This window comes from Alternaria arborescens (genome assembly GCF_004154835.1).
Source record: "Alternaria arborescens strain FERA 675 chromosome Unknown contig_18, whole genome shotgun sequence".
Taxonomy (NCBI): Eukaryota; Fungi; Ascomycota; class Dothideomycetes; order Pleosporales; family Pleosporaceae; genus Alternaria; species Alternaria arborescens.
Window position 1 is genome coordinate 95,192 of NW_021167873.1, and position 15,987 is coordinate 111,178.

Consider the following 15,987-nt stretch of genomic DNA (forward strand, 5'->3'; position numbering starts at 1 on the left):
TTTGCTTGTTATATTTTGTGTTTGGTGGGAGGACTGGATGGTACAACGGGAATTAGGTATAGGATGTGTAGCTGCTGGGGGGCCTTTGAAAGCTGGCTAGTGGTAAAAGACCAAGAGAATGAGGACATACGGTGCTGAGGTGTAGCAGAGGCAGCTATACGGTTTTCTAGGTCAGACGGCTTTGTCATTTCCGCGGAAGGGGGGATCGTAGTGAAACACCGAGCGATGATCGCTGACAAAAGTACATGCGTTGTAGTAAAAGATGGCAAAAGTATACATGTCTAGTAAGAGGTTGCGAGATTACCATAACGAACATAGAAAGTCGATCCATACAATCGTTCGTAGGCTCTCCAACCCGTTTGCACATACTTCGTCCGCGATGCGAACAAAACAAGATACGCACCTGGATGCCATGTGAAGAGGCACAGTAAACTGTTTTCCTCAAAGTCAGCAGGGCTTCTTCCACTTTTCGCTCGAACGTGTTGCACAAACAGCATGATTTGACATGTGATCAAAGACCGTGTTCTTGTTACAATCTCAATTCCATCCTACGTATTCCACACCACGTGTTCTGACGATATAACAGCCACACCAACAAGGATATACAGAAGCCTATCCCGTCCTCCCCACTCATCCCCTTTTCTCCGCCAACCCATCAGCCGAACGAACAAAAAAGTCCCGAAACAAAACCATCGACACACTCAGAATATATGATCGAAAAAAAAGAAAGACATTACCAATGCACGAACCCGCTACTACCACGCCACAGACGCAAAGGTAAGACAGGGGTGACTCTCAGAGCCTCACCTGTTCATCCTTTTTCCCCCGCTCCGCTCCGCTCCCAGAATAGTCAGAAACAAGTTTCATGTAGACTCGGTAGATCGAAGCTAGGAAGGAGAAAAAAGAGAAAAAAGACATTTCAAAGAAGCAAAAGGCCTATCAGCTAGTTCCTCCGGGAAGCCAAAAGCCAAGCGCTCGGAGCCGAAAGAAGCAGAGAAAGAAGAAGAAAAGAAAGACGAACATATGTGTTGTTACATGTTGGCGTGCGGGTGACAGAGGGACCGAGTCCGGTAGTCCTGGTGATGGTTGTTGATGTTTGTGTGTTGTGTTGCGTAGGATGATGGTGATGATACTGTGTTGTTGCCTCGACAGCCGTGTACTTTGAGGAAGAGAAGCTAAAGATTTGCATTGTTCGAATGGGATGGAGAAAAAAACGCCTTTGGCTTGTCAGGAATGGAAATGCTGGTCAATACGCCTGCTTGAACACATGAAGCTTCCACCCCGCAAAACCCTACGCCTTGCACTCCTTGAATATGTATAAAGTATCCAGCCGTTTCCTTCTAGTAGTAGATCATCAATGGGAAGCGTATTGGAACGAGGAGAAATGATTATGGCGGGATTCCTATATCTCGACAGTCTTGAGATCTTCTGTTTCGGCGGTGGCAGCGATAGGGCTCTTCACCGACTTTGGGCTTTTCAGTGAAGAAGGCTTGGTGTCTTGGTTCTCTTTGTTGTTCTCCTTATCGCTGCTGAGACTGTCGCGGGGAGTAGGTAGGCGGGCAGTGGGGAGCTCGTCACTGGGCCTTGGTGTGTCCATGGAGATCAGGTTCTCCGAGGGTGTGGCAGCCTTGGCATCGAGGTTCGTGTGGACGCGGATCGGTGCTGGGTTTTCTTCCGCAACTCGGGCGAGCGGGCTTGAAAGTTTGCCACGCGGGCTGACGCCTTTGGGTGGTTTGGAGAGGCGGTGGGGGCTTCGGCCGCGGTCTTCTGGTCCCATTACAGGGCTGTGGTAGGGGCTGCTCGCAGTGCTACTGGGGACGACCATACCCGGCGCGTTGGGGTTGACACGCAGACCGCTGTTCGGGCGTCCCTTGGGCCGCCGGCGACCGTGCTTCTGATCGCATCGCCAGCGGAGGACTTCTAGGTAGGGTGGCTCAACGTTCTGCTTCTTGAATGCCAATAGCTTCAGCTCGCCCGTCTCCTCATCCATGTGTACGTCCTTGGAGGCAAAATCATCTGCGACCATGGCTAGCAGAGCGCCCCACGAGCGTGCGACGACATATTTGCAGTCGTAGTCGCGGCCGAAGATGATGATCTGGCCCCATGTGCCATTGGGACCCGGAGCGAGATCGACGGCAAGGTAGTTGCCTCCCCAGTCGCGAGCCAGAGGGATCCATGCTGGGTGGGCATAGGCCTTTTGTACGGCATTCGGGGGCTGCGAGTCCTGACGCGCGAGGAGGTCTTGTCGCCAGAGGGGGTTGCCTGTGCTCTGGACTGTAGCCACAGGAGGAGCTGTAGAGGAGCCGGCAAAAGCCTTGACTGGGATTTGCGGTGTTCGGTAGTCGACCTTTGTGGTGAGGTATTCCTCAGCGACCTTTCGCCAGTTCTTCCACTCCATGACAATCTCCTCGCAGTCGAGCAACATGAGGCCAAAGATGACACCGGTCGGGAGACCACCGCGCTCCTGGCCGTCGTGGACCTGCAGCGACTCGCGAATGTCCATGGGGAGCGTCGCATCGAGCTCGTGCTCCAGCTCGTTGACGTCGTTTGATGTGCAGCCCTCGCACAAGTTGTCGAAGAGCTCTTGGTAGTGGTCCTCGACCCAGCGGTCGATACGCCTCCACGAGTGGCTAACAGGTGGTGGCGGGGGCAGGCCCTCGTTGAAGTCCTGCATCTGGATCTGGCCATTGGCGCCCTTGTCGAACGTGTCCGAGTCCATGGTGGCCTGGCGGCTCAGGGAGCCACGCATTCCAGGCGAGTAGGGGGAGCTGGGAGACATGGGGCCCTGGGGGGAGCCGATGAAGCCATTGCTGGTCGCGAGCTCGTCGTGCTGGTAGGGCGAGTGCAGGTCGGCGCGGGACTCGGCGCCGCTCGCCGTGATGGAGCTGAGGGCAGCGTGGCGGCTCTGGGGAATGGGGATGTGACGGCCGGTGCGGTAGGGCGAGTCGTGCGAGGCGTGGCGGTCGTACGAGGTCATGGTGTGCCAGAAGTCCTTCAAGGACGAAGTTATTCTGGGCAAATGTTAGCCATGGCTGCCAATGTGGTGGTGGTTATGTGCGCGGGGAGCGGCGCAAGGGAGGCGTGTGAGGCATGTGAGGCCGGGGTGTCGTACTGTTGTGCCATGGTGTCGACAAGTCTTGGGGGGAGCGGAACAGCGAAAAGAGCGTATGGGTGCGCTCTGCGCTGTCAACCTGGGGGCGGTGTTCCGGGACTCAGCGAGTGTCGAAGTGCTTGTTGCTGGGAGCAGCGGTCTGGGTCGAGTCTTGTGGTTTGGTAAGCGTTGGCAGGAGCTTGGATTGGGAATCGAGAAAACGGATTCCAGGTGACGTTAAGGGGTGCCGACGCGCCAAGACTAAAGCACGACCGGGATGGCCCTAGACAGATTGACGAGCGTTGAATGCGCAATGCTGGCCCACTGCTTCAGGACAAGGACGAGGAGCAGGTGAAAGCCTCAGGGTGAATGCGCTCGAGAGCTTGTCGTGGCCGGCGCCCGCAACTATTATGGTACCAGTCGTGTTGTTGTTGTTATGGTTCGTCGGCTGCATAACAAAGACCTGCAACCACTCACGCCGGCCTCTGGGCAGCCGCGACCTATCTACTCCCTCCTCAATCTCTCCACTCGAACCCCCCTCTCCCTCGACCACGGAGCCAACTTGAACTGACTCCCCGGCCATTGGCGTTTATTAATAGCCTCTTAGCACCCCTATGTATCGCCATTGCCACCCACATCATACTGACTTTCCTTCTACTTAACCAACAGCATCCCCATTTGGTCGCGCAATACCTGTTCGCTTTTGCCGTGGCCAATTCACTCCCTAGCCGATCCCCATGCGGCCCATTTTCGCCGCCTCACATCGGCGCCGTTCGTCCAACCATGGGCCTGTTTCAGGCTTCGGCGGCGTCGTGCGCGCCAACGAGGGGCTTTACCGGGTGGCTTCGCTTGCCTTAGCTTCTACCGCTCCCTACCCCGTTGGAACTTAGGAGCTGCCTCTGCATCTATGGCGCCCTCAAGGCGGTGTAAAACGAAACGTGCCACTTTTATGCTCTTACCTCGTCTTAGCAAAAACAATCCGACACATGTGCGGCATATTTCCTCAAACACGACGTATCTATTCAATACTTCTGCCACGTACACACGCAATTCCTTGACAACACCATCAGTAGTTTGACGCGCGCGCGCGCGTTTCTGTTTCGTGATTACATCGTCCATCTCAAAATCTTCAGCTATGGAATCCTTCGATAGAGATAATGCGCATCCCCCGCTAGTCCTGCACCAGATCTTCAATTTCCGCCATAATCTCCTAAAGGGTTATGTCTAATCTTGGACCATGATGCGGTCAGTACAGCTGCCTGTCTTCATGACGTAGACCGATAGTCGGCAAGCACGTATCGCCCGCGTAACGTTGACGACCATGCATGGTGTGCAGCACCCCAGAGTTAATTGCTATGACCTTGGGTATGTTTCATATTAACATGGCGGGCAGTTCCGATCAATTATCTGATCTGTAGCACCAATTGCGACTCGCCCTAAGTTTCCGTCGTCTTCTACAGAGCTTGTCCTTGAACTTTGTACCTAGCCAAGTGCGTGTCCCTCCATTAGTAAAGCTTCGTGTTGCGCCCTCTCGGATCACGATATTGCCGCGCATCCGGGAACAGGCGTTTGTGGGTTGTGTAATGTGGTGAGAGCCGGCGGGGTGCGGGGTGTTGCAAGGCTGTTTGTTGATACTTTTAGCCGCCGCGCAACTCTCTCGCCACATCGCATGGTAACCGATGTGGCTATTGTGGAGTAACACTCATGTCCTCGTTACGACCCCATCGCTCGACGTTCAGTTTGACTTCGGAGATTTGCTGCGCTAGCCTTGCCTGGTTTACCCCAGAGTCGCACGTCGTATTGCCTGGCGCGTGGGTCAGATACGAGGTGATGTGCGTTGAGTAAGCGCCCTTCGTCCCGACCCGGTACTGTAGCGTTGAGGCGCGGCCGTGGTTTATTTCTTCTAATCTTTCGCTCGAGTATTGTTATTGAAACTTCAACTGGATGTTGTGTATCATTTGGTTGCTTGGTGACCATAGTTCTTATGGTCTGTTGTTGGACTTTGAGCATTTTCGTGGTTTAGTCTCGCCATGCAAACATTAGGCCAAAGTCTTGCCCAAGAACTGGTTTAGCTCCTCCTGCAACGGCAGTACGATATTCTCAACTGCAGCTTGGAGGCAGTTGGTGTCCTGTAAATTAACCGTGGGATCAACCGACTCTTTCATACAATAACTGACTGCACTTTGATAAGCAGCAGACAGTTCCCCAGCTTCGCTTTCTATCCAGTTATGTACCAATGTAAGGAGGTTATATTTCTGATCTGCTGAAGTGTCACCAGTTTCGTTTTCAAACTCCGACTGGTGGTACTTTTCGGCAGTCGTCCCGAAGTAAAGCTCGAGCAATGCTACGGCTAAAGCGAGCAAGAAATTGTTCTTCAAAACCATTTGCTTGTAGCCTTTTGATCCGTTTTCCGAACGGTCAGCTACATTCGGAGCGAGGTATGCGCGATCGAGATCGATCGGACACGTGGTATCTGATGTTCGGTGGAAAAGAATGTCTCGCGCAGCCCACTCGTTGGCAAGCCAGGGCGTCGAGTTAAGGTAGAGTATACTGGACGCTAATGTCAACGCTAGGCTATATCTCTCTTTTCTGCTCAACTTAGAGCGTTTTCCGTTGATGACCGGTGGCCTCTCTAGCAGTGTCTCCAGAGATATCAGTTCTGTACTAGGAATCTGTGCTTCTGCCGTGTCGACTGAGTAAGCCCCTCGTAGTTTGCTTTTACTGTCTAACGAGAAGCCGATGGTTGGGGACTTCTTATAGAGTTGTTGAATAGATGCGCAAAGGTCTTTGACCTCCTCATATGAAGGTGGTGAAGTGGTCGCTGGATCTTGAACTGCGTAAGGAGGAAGCGATCCGAAGCTGACATTCCTTTGCATCCTATTCGGTTTGGGGGAGGCCATCGGTGAAAGACAGACATCGTCCTCCTCATCGACGCAGATCCTAGCGGCTTGAAAAGTCCATGAAACACCACTGCTGTCAGGCGAAATGGTCGAAAAAGAGATATTGAAACTTGTCTTGTTATTGCGGAGCGCCTCCCGAAATCTCGGCGCAAATATGTCTCCGCGAGGGTCGAGTTGGAGACTTGCTGTATGGGAAGACTTGCATGAGCATGACCAGCACACACAAAGTGCGTCGTGTAGAATCTTGGCATAGCGCTGCAGCTTCTGCAAGCGTGTAGCATACGAAGGCTTGCTCGGTCTATGGTAGGTTTCAATCTTTTCACTCTTTTCCGTAAACCTCTCGAGCTGCCTGTTGCACTCATCAAGCTTCTCTAGAAGTGCGCTTAACTTTTTCTTGCTCATACCAAAACGAACACGCTTGCGGAATTCGAATTTGTCGTTGGACTTCTTAGGGTTCGCGGCAAGCAACGTGTCGAGATTATTACGAGTAAGCTACAAACGGCGTCAGTCAATGATGTACTGAATATACCACATGTATTTACCTCGGCTGCGCCGTCCAAATCTAGTCTACTCGCGATGCTCTTCGTGATTTGTTCGATCTCCGCCATGATACTTTGATACGAGTTGTAAGCGTTTTGAAGCCTGTCTTGAAGCGCCGTTTCCTTGCTCTTCCACAGTCCCCGAGATGCCATAGGGTCAGTAGTCATTCTTGCCCATTCAGCTTCAGAGGTGATGGAGCCGAAAAGTATCCGAATTGTCAGCTCGTAGTGATCGTACTGGGCCCTGAGTTTCCTGAGAAGGGCGGGATACTCAATGTCTCGATCCCACATGCTCCTCAAAGTACTAAGTCCTTCTCTGTAGCTATCGATTCCTAAGAAAATAAATCAGTAAGCCGTTGACTGATTGTTGGTCGAGATGAAAACATTGCATACCTTGGATAATCAGCGGCAAAGCGCCAAGTACAAGGCCAGCTACCTCAATTCCGCTCATTCTAGCTTTTAACTTAGGATTCGGGATAAATGTCGATGTTGCGCGTCATTGGCGAATGGTGGAAGAAACGAACGCCGAGCGGGGTTCGAGTCTGAATCTCTTGACTGGACCTCACGGTAGACACACGAAGAGACGTAGAAGAGCCACGACTATTAGCTATGAGAGAACCATCATTTTGTTAGGAAGAGTGAGTAGGACGCGCGAATCCGTCGATTTGCGAAGGACACGAGGTTGCGAAAAGGTGCCACTGTCTGCGAGGCGCCTGAACTGCGCCCCCCACCAATCTGGAAAGAACCTAGCATCGCCTCACCCCATGCAGTCATTAGGCTGCACAATGGCACAGGCGCTTACTAGCCAAATGCCATCTCGTTGCGGACCAGAATGAACAAAGAAAATCTACCAGCATATACGACTCGACTGTCTGGGTTCACGACACCTTTCTACTCCGATGTCTGAGACCCCTCAGAGCCGCAAGTCCCCGCTCGCTTCCGTCCTCGGCATGCTAAGCTTCCATAATGTCGACCCTTAGGCTCGCAACAGCTGCTAACATACGCGCTTTCCAAATTTTGACCGATGCTCTTAGTGCAAGCGACAGTAAGTCTACGGAAGAAGTAGACGGCGATGCGCTCGAGGACGAGATCGGAAGGTTCAGAGTATGGGCTGGTAATCTGGGTGCGCTGCAGAAAGGTCACAGCTCGCTAGACTACAGGCTACGCGACTCCCCTAATCTGCTTAGTAGTGCACTCAAGCTTCTGAACGAGCTCGAGCACAACCTCAATGAGACCTTCGCAGTCATATCCGGAGCTCGTCTACCTTTCGAGGCGCAAACATCGACGGAAGAAGTCGAGGAAGACGAAAACGACGATGGGTTCTTCAGCGAAGAAGACGACAGTGATAGCGATGGACCCAGGAGCGAGTTGAAGATGAGGTTTGAGGAGGTGGTTGATATCATCGACAATCTCTACAAGCTTAGCGTACGCATCAGAACGCCTAGCATACACTCAAGATCACTTAAAGCTTCCTCTTATATGCCAAAAGATCCAGAGACCGGAGTGGATATCCTTGATGCTTATGCCGAGTTGGACAGAAAGCATGTCCAGGAGCTACTCCTCCAATTACGAAAACAACTTCCTTCGGGGGCGCAAGAAGAACAAGCCTCTCTGATTGAGAGGCTAAGCTCCTCTATCACGCTACGTAGGCGGCATTTCAAGTATTGGAAGCGACATCGTGACAAACTCGGCGCTTCCGCAATTCCTGAAGAGGCACCGGAGCCTGTCGTACCTGCTCCACGTGAGGCACCTAACACAACCCGTAACGACAACCTCGAAGCCTTTCCAACAACCCCGATGATCACGACCTCGAAACCGACGCCAAGCCAGAAGACCGGCAAGACTCTCTTGTCAGGCACGGAAGCGACACACCATCATCAGTCTCTAGATGACATAGTGGATACCAAGTCGGTGACAAGCTACGCTGTGACAGTGAGGGATCTGCACGGGAAAGGCATTGAATTACCGCCTCCGCCCAAAGCTGCCAACGGCGACAAAGACTTCGAGTGTCCGTATTGTTGGATCGTTTGCCCTGCAAGATATGGCAAAGGACGAGCTTGGAAGACGCATCTGCTGCAAGATCTACAGCCATATATCTGTACATACCAGGACTGCGAGAGCTCTCAACAGCTCTTCCGTAGTCGCCGGGAGTGGGCCGAACACGAAGCGACCCATCGTAAACTATGGCGATGTCCAGAACACGCAGCGGCCTTGTATAGCTCTGTCTCTGGTCTTGAGAATCATCTTCGACAAGACCATAATGGCAGCTTCCCTGAAGATCAGATAGCAGTCATTGCCAAGGTCGGGGAGACGACAGCGATGGATACACGCACCAAGTGTCCGATCTGCTATGTACCCGCAGATACTGCCGGACTAGGTGATTTACAAAGCCACATCGCAAATCATCTGGAACGCTTCGCTACCTTCGCACTGCCTCACGGGAGGGAAGACGACGCGGACGGCGCAAGCAGCATCGCAAGCCGTGGGAGTTCCAACTCTCAATCCCTACCCGACTCAGTCCGCACAGACACAAGCACTGACGAAATCGAGCTGGAAGATACTCTAAAACTGGAGGATCCCTCTGAGATCCTCCATATAACGGAGCCTGGACAGAATTTACTGTCCGCAGAGAGATTGCAGCAACTTCCCGACGAGAGTCATAATCGGTTAGCGATGATCGCAAACCAATCGAATGATCTGGAGGATTCGGAAGATGAGCAACCTGATGATCCGCAGATTGACGAAGACGTATCGCTTTCACACAAGAAACACCTAGACCATGTGGAAGCATTCAGGCAACATGTCCTGACCCTTCCAGGGGCCTTGTCCGTTCGATTCTATCGACGCTATGGTTCCTGGCGTGGCTCGATAACTTTCGCTGATGATTGGGTTGGTGAGGAGGCGCTGAAGGTCTTCGATACTCAGCGCTTCCCCAACATGGATTTCAAACCCAAAAAGGACACGAGCAAGTGGAACTTCACCAGGATCAACCCACCACATAGTAAGTGGATGAATGAATGGCGACTAGGCCGCTTGTAACTGTTTGAGCATACTGACGATATTACTGCTACAGAAAAAGAGCACACGTTCACTCGCCAGTCAACGGCGGATACACAGGCTACCGAAGATGCTGAGGCATTTTCAACTGGATCTGAATTGTACGACCAAGAAGCTGAAGATTCAGAAAAACAAGCAATCATCTCGACAGCCGACATCCCCACATTGCGTTCCCTATACCAATCTCGGCGGCTGTTGCAGCGCGATCAGAGCTTTGCGCCAAACGATGCCTATAACCAGATGATCTCGTTCTGTCATTACGATCTGACAAGGCTGAGAGTGGATGCCATTGTCAATAATGCTCCATCTAACTTCAAGGCCCAACCTGATCCAAAATCGTTGCATTATGTTATATACCAAAGGGGTGGATCAGGTCTCAGGAATGAGGCAAGATCAAAACCTAGAGTCAAGGCGGGTCAGGTCGAGCTCACTCATGGACACGATCTTCCGGCTTCGTGGGTGATACACGCTGCAGCGCCAACATATACCGGTTCTAAAGGTGTCGGTCAATTCAACATTTTGAGCGCGTGCTATCGTGAGGCTCTGAAAACAGCTGCTACTTACGAACTCAAGACGATCGCTTTTCCTTGCCTAGGCACTGGAGGTTGTAACTTTCCGCCACGTGTTGCTGCACGCATAGCGCTGCAGGAGATCAGAGAATATCTGGACGCACATCCTGAGCATCGCCCCGAGCGAATTATCTTTTGCGTAAAAGCAGCGATTGATGAGAAAGCGTACACAGACTTCTTACCAGTCTTCTTTCCACCTACGCATGGAGATCTCGACAGAGCGAGAACATCGGACTGGTCAGCGAATCGCGCCGCGTTATCGGCTCAGATACTAGAGGCACGTTCACAGCTTCAAAAGGCCTTGATTGACATGTCCGACACCTACGTTTTTAGGTCGGAGACTGCTGAGACTAACGCATGTGCCCATGACATGCGGAGGCTCGATTTTGCGCTGTTGTCCATGCGCAACTATCTTTTGGGATCAAAGGAGCTTAAGCGGAGTCTTGCAGATCTCAATCTACTGTGCTCTGTCATTTCAACCGCATGTAGTACCATATCGGAGATCGCAGAACGAGCGAAAGAAGTAGGCTTCACCAAGGAGGAGCAAAATTTCTGGGACGAAGCCAATACTGGTATGCAAGCCAGCCATGGATTCGATCTTTCGACTCTCTTCGACTATTGCTGGATGTTTGCGAACAGCTTAGATGGCGTCATAGGAGGCGATAGGAAGGAACCGGATTCGATGGCAAGAGCACGGCAAGTCTTGGAAAACTACGCTGTCAAACAGAAAAGTCAAGATGCGAAAGGTATCCGCGATCATTTGGACGAAGTCATACATGTGCGCAAATCCGAAGCACCTATCTCGAACAATCGAGAAATCATCCAAGTTCATCAGATACCTTCCGTTGCGCGGCTCTATCTACTTGGCGACCTTGAGGCCAAGCCAACGATGGCGCAACCGTCCACTTCATTCAACCATACTGTCTGTTTGCTAAGAGAAGATATCACCAGACTCGCAGTCGATGTTATGGTCAACTCTACCGACGTTTCCTTTTCCGGCATGGGTACCTTGGATCGCACGGTTTTCAAGAAAGGTGGGCCGGGACTACGTTGGGAAGTCGAAGCTGAGCAGATCGGACCATGCAAAGAAGGTGACGTCAAAGTAACTCCTCCTTTCCTCCTACCAGCCAAGCACGTTGTTCATGTCGTCCCGCCCGGTCAATTCAGAAAGGATACCAAAAGGATCTTGAGAGGCATCTACCGGGAGATTCTACACACTGCCGTAGAACTGAGGGCAAGATCCGTCGCGATACCCAGCATTGGAACTGGTATGCTGAATTATCCGAGACGTGACTGCGCATCATTAGCCATGGAGGAAGTGAAACGATTCCTGGAATCCGCAGAACCGGCTAATGGTCTCGACAAGATCATCTTCGTGGTCTTTTCCTCCAACGACGAGTTCGTTTACAGGAGCCTTCTGCCAATCTACTTTCCGCCGCCGAAACGCAGGGTTTCCGATGCATCACAACGCGAGAAGCAGACCTCCGCTCAACACCAGGCAGCGATGACCATAGATGACCACATGCGAATAGAAGCTGAGCGAGAAGAGAGAAAAGATGAGATACGAGAAAGATTTGCACAAGATACCCCACTTCCAGCGTCTTTTCGACAAACTGATGAGACCCGAGAAGACTCGTCTTCATCAAAGCCATCTGCTACAATTCTTCCTGCCTCATCTGACTTGCGGAAGCTGTCCGAGGTCAATGAGGAAGTTAGACAGATGCGTTACCGAAAAATCATCCAACAGACGCAGATGTGGACCCACGAGTCCCGCCCCATGGATAAGAGTGAAGAACATGCATTTTTTCAATTCGAATCGCATGTTGACGACTGTGATACGTGTCATAATGGATTATATGAGAGGCGCCATGAACTCTGCCAACAGGGCTACCGTCTTGGAGAAGACATGTGGCAGCGTGTGGAAATGTCTCCACATGCAAACGTCCATGCCAGAAGAGATAGGTACAAATTGGAGGTACCAGCGGATCGTTTGCCTAGCTCCATGCTTTTGCTCTCGACTATCGCGCAAAGCGCTACGCAAAGCACACAGACGGAGAGTGGCCTTGGATATCCGTTCTTCCAGACAGTCACACCACGCGAGGCAAAACCAAAGGACCCGGCTCATGAAGACGAGAATGCGTCACACCATCCCGCAGTTGAAGATGAGAACTCCACTGCGTCGACCACAGAGCCACCTGCAGTAATCCATGCGTCAGTCCTTGCTCCGTTGACATTGGGGGACTGGGTGCACTCCATTCTCCATATCCATCAGAGCAGGATCGAGCTATATCGTACAGATAACTATTCTGAAGGCAATCCGTATGCGACGATAGATCTCGCTGGCGCCAATTCGTCCTTGACGCGAGGCGCTACATTGGACTACTCTAACCAGCCGGCGCAGGCTAGAGTCGCAGAATATCAACAAGCGCTGTCATATCACAACTGGATGTTGAAGAACGGTTACTCGAACCACCGACCGCCTTCTCCTCGAATTGTCCAAGGCCCCGATGCTTCCGCTGTGCGTCTACCTCCACACGCAACGTCTTTGATTGTGGGAAAATTGGAAGAAATGGAAGGGGAAGGAACACAGGAAGTAGAGAGGATTCGGGTGATGGAACGATGGCATTTTCTCGACGCATTAGCTCCTGAAGCTCCAGCGCTGTTCGACGCTCTCCAACGGCTCGTCAACCGTAACAAACCCCGACCGAAGCCGCAGTGTTGGGAGCACGGGTGCAATGGAAGGGAATTCTCCACGTTCAGTAATCTTCTACGACATCAACGAGAGAAATCAGGGAACGTATCTGGAGCTTACTGCCCTACATGTGGAAAGGAGTTCACAGGCCGTACTGCAAGGAACGCACACATGACGCATGAGAATTGCATGCCAAAGCCGCGTGCACAGATCCTCGATTATCTTTCCAACGACCTCAAGACCCGGCCTGGCTCGTATATAGGGCAGGAAACCAGCAGTATTGCTTCTGGAACCGGCATCGACACGGAATTAGTCACAAGCTTGTTGAACATGCTTGCAATAGAGGGGCGCGTGCACAACACTGTCGACGATCACACTTGGGTTATCTCGGAAGAGGCTAAGGAGCTTCCTCCAATCGAACAAGAGCTTCAACCACCAGAATCAGGCGATGGTTACCCATTCACTTCAGCTGGTCCGTCTGCTCTAGCTGACCGAATAGTATCATGCTTGAGTAGTAGAGCCCAGGGGCTATCTCTTGAGGGGTTTAGTCTCGAACTCCAGGCTTCTGATCCAGAACTTTTTATGATGATAAACGAATTAGCATTGAACGGATACATCGCGTTTAGAGACGATAAACGCACGTGGATTCTGACCGACTTGGGTGAGCAAAAAGCAGTCGAGATACGAGTGAGAGGGGAAAGAGACGCCATGCGAGACACTGGAACGTTTGCCCCGAACGAAAAATCATCAAGCGACCTATCAGAACGTGCTCTGTCTTACTTGAAAAGCCTGCCTGGGATAAGCGAAAACATATCAGATCTCGCGTCTACGTTTGATGTTCCGGTTGGAGAGCTTCGACCAGTACTCGACAAGCTGGAGTCTGAGGGCTTAGTAGAGAACAAGGATGATAGGTCCAGTTGGACTGCGTCGCTTCCAACAAACAACCAAGCTAATGTCCCACATCCTCCAATATACCCGCCTGCATCTACCAGGGATCATCGATCTGTTTCACCGCAACTCCGACATACACAGTCGCTGGATTTGAACTCACCTACACTTCCCGGAATTCGCACGCCTACTTTGCGTAGTACATCACCAGTAGTAGAGTCTACCATTGAGACTAGCCACGATGATGATGGATCAAGCGGAACGAGGTCCAGGGAAAGCCGGGGCGAACAACTGTTTCATCGCTTTAATCTCCCGAATCCAACGTCCTACCGCAAACAGTCCGTTTCTGATGCCAACCTCATATCACACGAATCAAAGCATCCGTCCGACGATAGGCCTACTCCAGAATCTGACCCCGACCTGAGCAATCACAGCAAAGAAGCAGAGCCGTCAGGCCTACCTCAGCCACCGAATGTTAACGAGAGGATCTTCAGCAACCACCGTTCTGTCTTTGCTCAGCAGAACATTCCCAGTCCTGAACCTTCAAAGGTAGAGGCAGAACACATACGCCTAGAAGCAAAGGAAGCCGAGACCCCCGACAAGAGTAAAGAGAGCAGCTCAAAAGACGACAGCGGTGTAAATGAAAGAAAACAGACTGAGAACATCGGTGAAATGGCCAGAGAATTTGTGGAACGTGTTGCGATCGACACAAAAGGGTCTATAGAAGGATCCAGCTGGAGAGATGGAAAGGGTGCGAAACAAAGGAAACAGACCAGATCCACCAGGGGAATAGCAGAGGATATTGACGAAAGCCTGCAAGAAGGTACAGCAAGTAGCTTGAGACGAGCTAGGATGGCAAAGGAAAAGAAACACAAAAAATCGAGTAGAGTAGCAGCAGAAGACATCGACGACAAATTGGAGTACTACGATGGGCAGGAGGAGGACTTCGTGGATAATGAGGAAGAGACGGTGAAGAATTAGTGCTGGACCGATGAGAACCGGAGATCTTGAACTGTTCGTTAGATGCATGTTGGTTCTGGGCGTCTGTGTTGGTAAGGCTCTGGTCCTCTTCTTTCGGGATGAAGTATGTGAGACCGGGTCGCTTCTGGAGAATGGCAATGCATTATTTTCGATCAATCTTTTTTGAACTCCTAGTATATCGGAATTCCCCATCAATTGATGTCCTTGTCAACCTCACTACCGCATGCACACTCACGTAGCATGTAAAACGTGAATGCGCAAGGAATAACTGAACACGCAAGGGGATAGACTTGGCGTGAGCATGTACACACTCGGGTGTACCGCCTCTTTAGTAAGCTGCATTTATACATGTAATTGCTAGATCGTCTTGTGCGCCTCCGATACAATGTGCTCAAAGACGTACGTGCATGACATGGAAGTTTGAAACACCTTTGTATTGAGAAACGACGTGTAGAAAATACGCCCAAATCTACCCGACCGCCAAACTCCTGTCATAATCGTATATCCATGCTACCAAATGCCCAAATGGTATACCAAAAAACGCCAATCCCAGAATACCCCATCCTGTCATCTAACAACCGCCCCCGCCGCCGCCTCCATCCCCTCCACCGCCGCTTCCGCCTCCACCATCTCCGCCGGAGAAACCACCTCCACCATCTCCTCCACTGAAGAAACCACCATTGCCTCCATATCCTGCTGCGTATGCACCGTGACCTCCACCATAAGTACCACCGCCGCCGTAACGGCGCTTGTTACGTTTTGTTTGGCGCATCGGAGGAGGGTATTCAGAAGGTGATTTGGACATGCCGCAGCCCATTTTTGCGATAGTTCGTTGATGTGTGTAGATTTGTTGGATTATGCAAAACTGTCGCTGATTACGCGTATCTGACAGTTGGATACGTGTGGTGTAATTGTATGAGATACGTGGGTGTTCGAGATTTGTATTCGACTATGATGCGTATGCGATGTTGACGAAAGTATCGTAGACACTTTACAATATGAGAAAGTGTTGGTATGACCTTGTAAGAACCGGTTTCGTGACGAGGATGATAATGATAGCTTCCTGAACCACAGGACACCACGAACCCTATATACCTACCATGACTCCCATCTTACCCGACCATAATCATGCGCACATCATCTGCAGCAGCCAAAGTCTGCCTTACAGAACGCGCAGGACTAGGGCACAAGTCATTAGGCCCCCCAAACACAGCATCCACAATCGTCATATCTCCTACTCCCATCTGGGTCTGACGAAGCGAGGTATCCA

At 51.4% G+C, this 15,987-nt stretch overlaps 4 protein-coding genes across 4 annotated transcripts; 1 reads left to right on the forward strand and 3 right to left on the reverse strand.

Moving 5' to 3' along the window:
* Positions 1–1,402: 1,402 nt before the first annotated feature.
* Positions 1,403–2,977, reverse strand: AA0111_g7707 (Glucan synthesis regulatory protein; the record flags this gene model as incomplete). The annotated part of the gene is made up of 1 exon (XM_028654074.1): positions 1,403–2,977. The coding sequence occupies one exon, from the start codon at positions 2,975–2,977 to the stop codon at positions 1,403–1,405; it is 1,575 nt and encodes a 524-aa protein (XP_028504685.1).
* Positions 2,978–5,130: 2,153 nt separating this feature from the next.
* On the reverse strand, positions 5,131–6,981 carry AA0111_g7708 (hypothetical protein; the record flags this gene model as incomplete). Its single annotated transcript, XM_028654075.1, has 3 exons — positions 5,131–6,483; positions 6,534–6,862; positions 6,924–6,981. 3 exons carry the CDS (start codon positions 6,979–6,981, stop codon positions 5,131–5,133), a joined length of 1,740 nt encoding a protein of 579 aa, XP_028504680.1.
* A 515-nt stretch (positions 6,982–7,496) lies between these two features.
* AA0111_g7709 (hypothetical protein) lies at positions 7,497–14,717 on the forward strand (the record flags this gene model as incomplete). Its single annotated transcript, XM_028654076.1, has 2 exons — positions 7,497–9,531; positions 9,604–14,717. 2 exons carry the CDS (start codon positions 7,497–7,499, stop codon positions 14,715–14,717), a joined length of 7,149 nt encoding a protein of 2,382 aa, XP_028504681.1.
* Positions 14,718–15,288: 571 nt separating this feature from the next.
* AA0111_g7710 (hypothetical protein) lies at positions 15,289–15,534 on the reverse strand (the record flags this gene model as incomplete). The annotated part of the gene is made up of 1 exon (XM_028654078.1): positions 15,289–15,534. One exon carries the CDS (start codon positions 15,532–15,534, stop codon positions 15,289–15,291), a length of 246 nt encoding a protein of 81 aa, XP_028504579.1.
* Between the last annotated feature and the right edge of the window lie 453 nt (positions 15,535–15,987).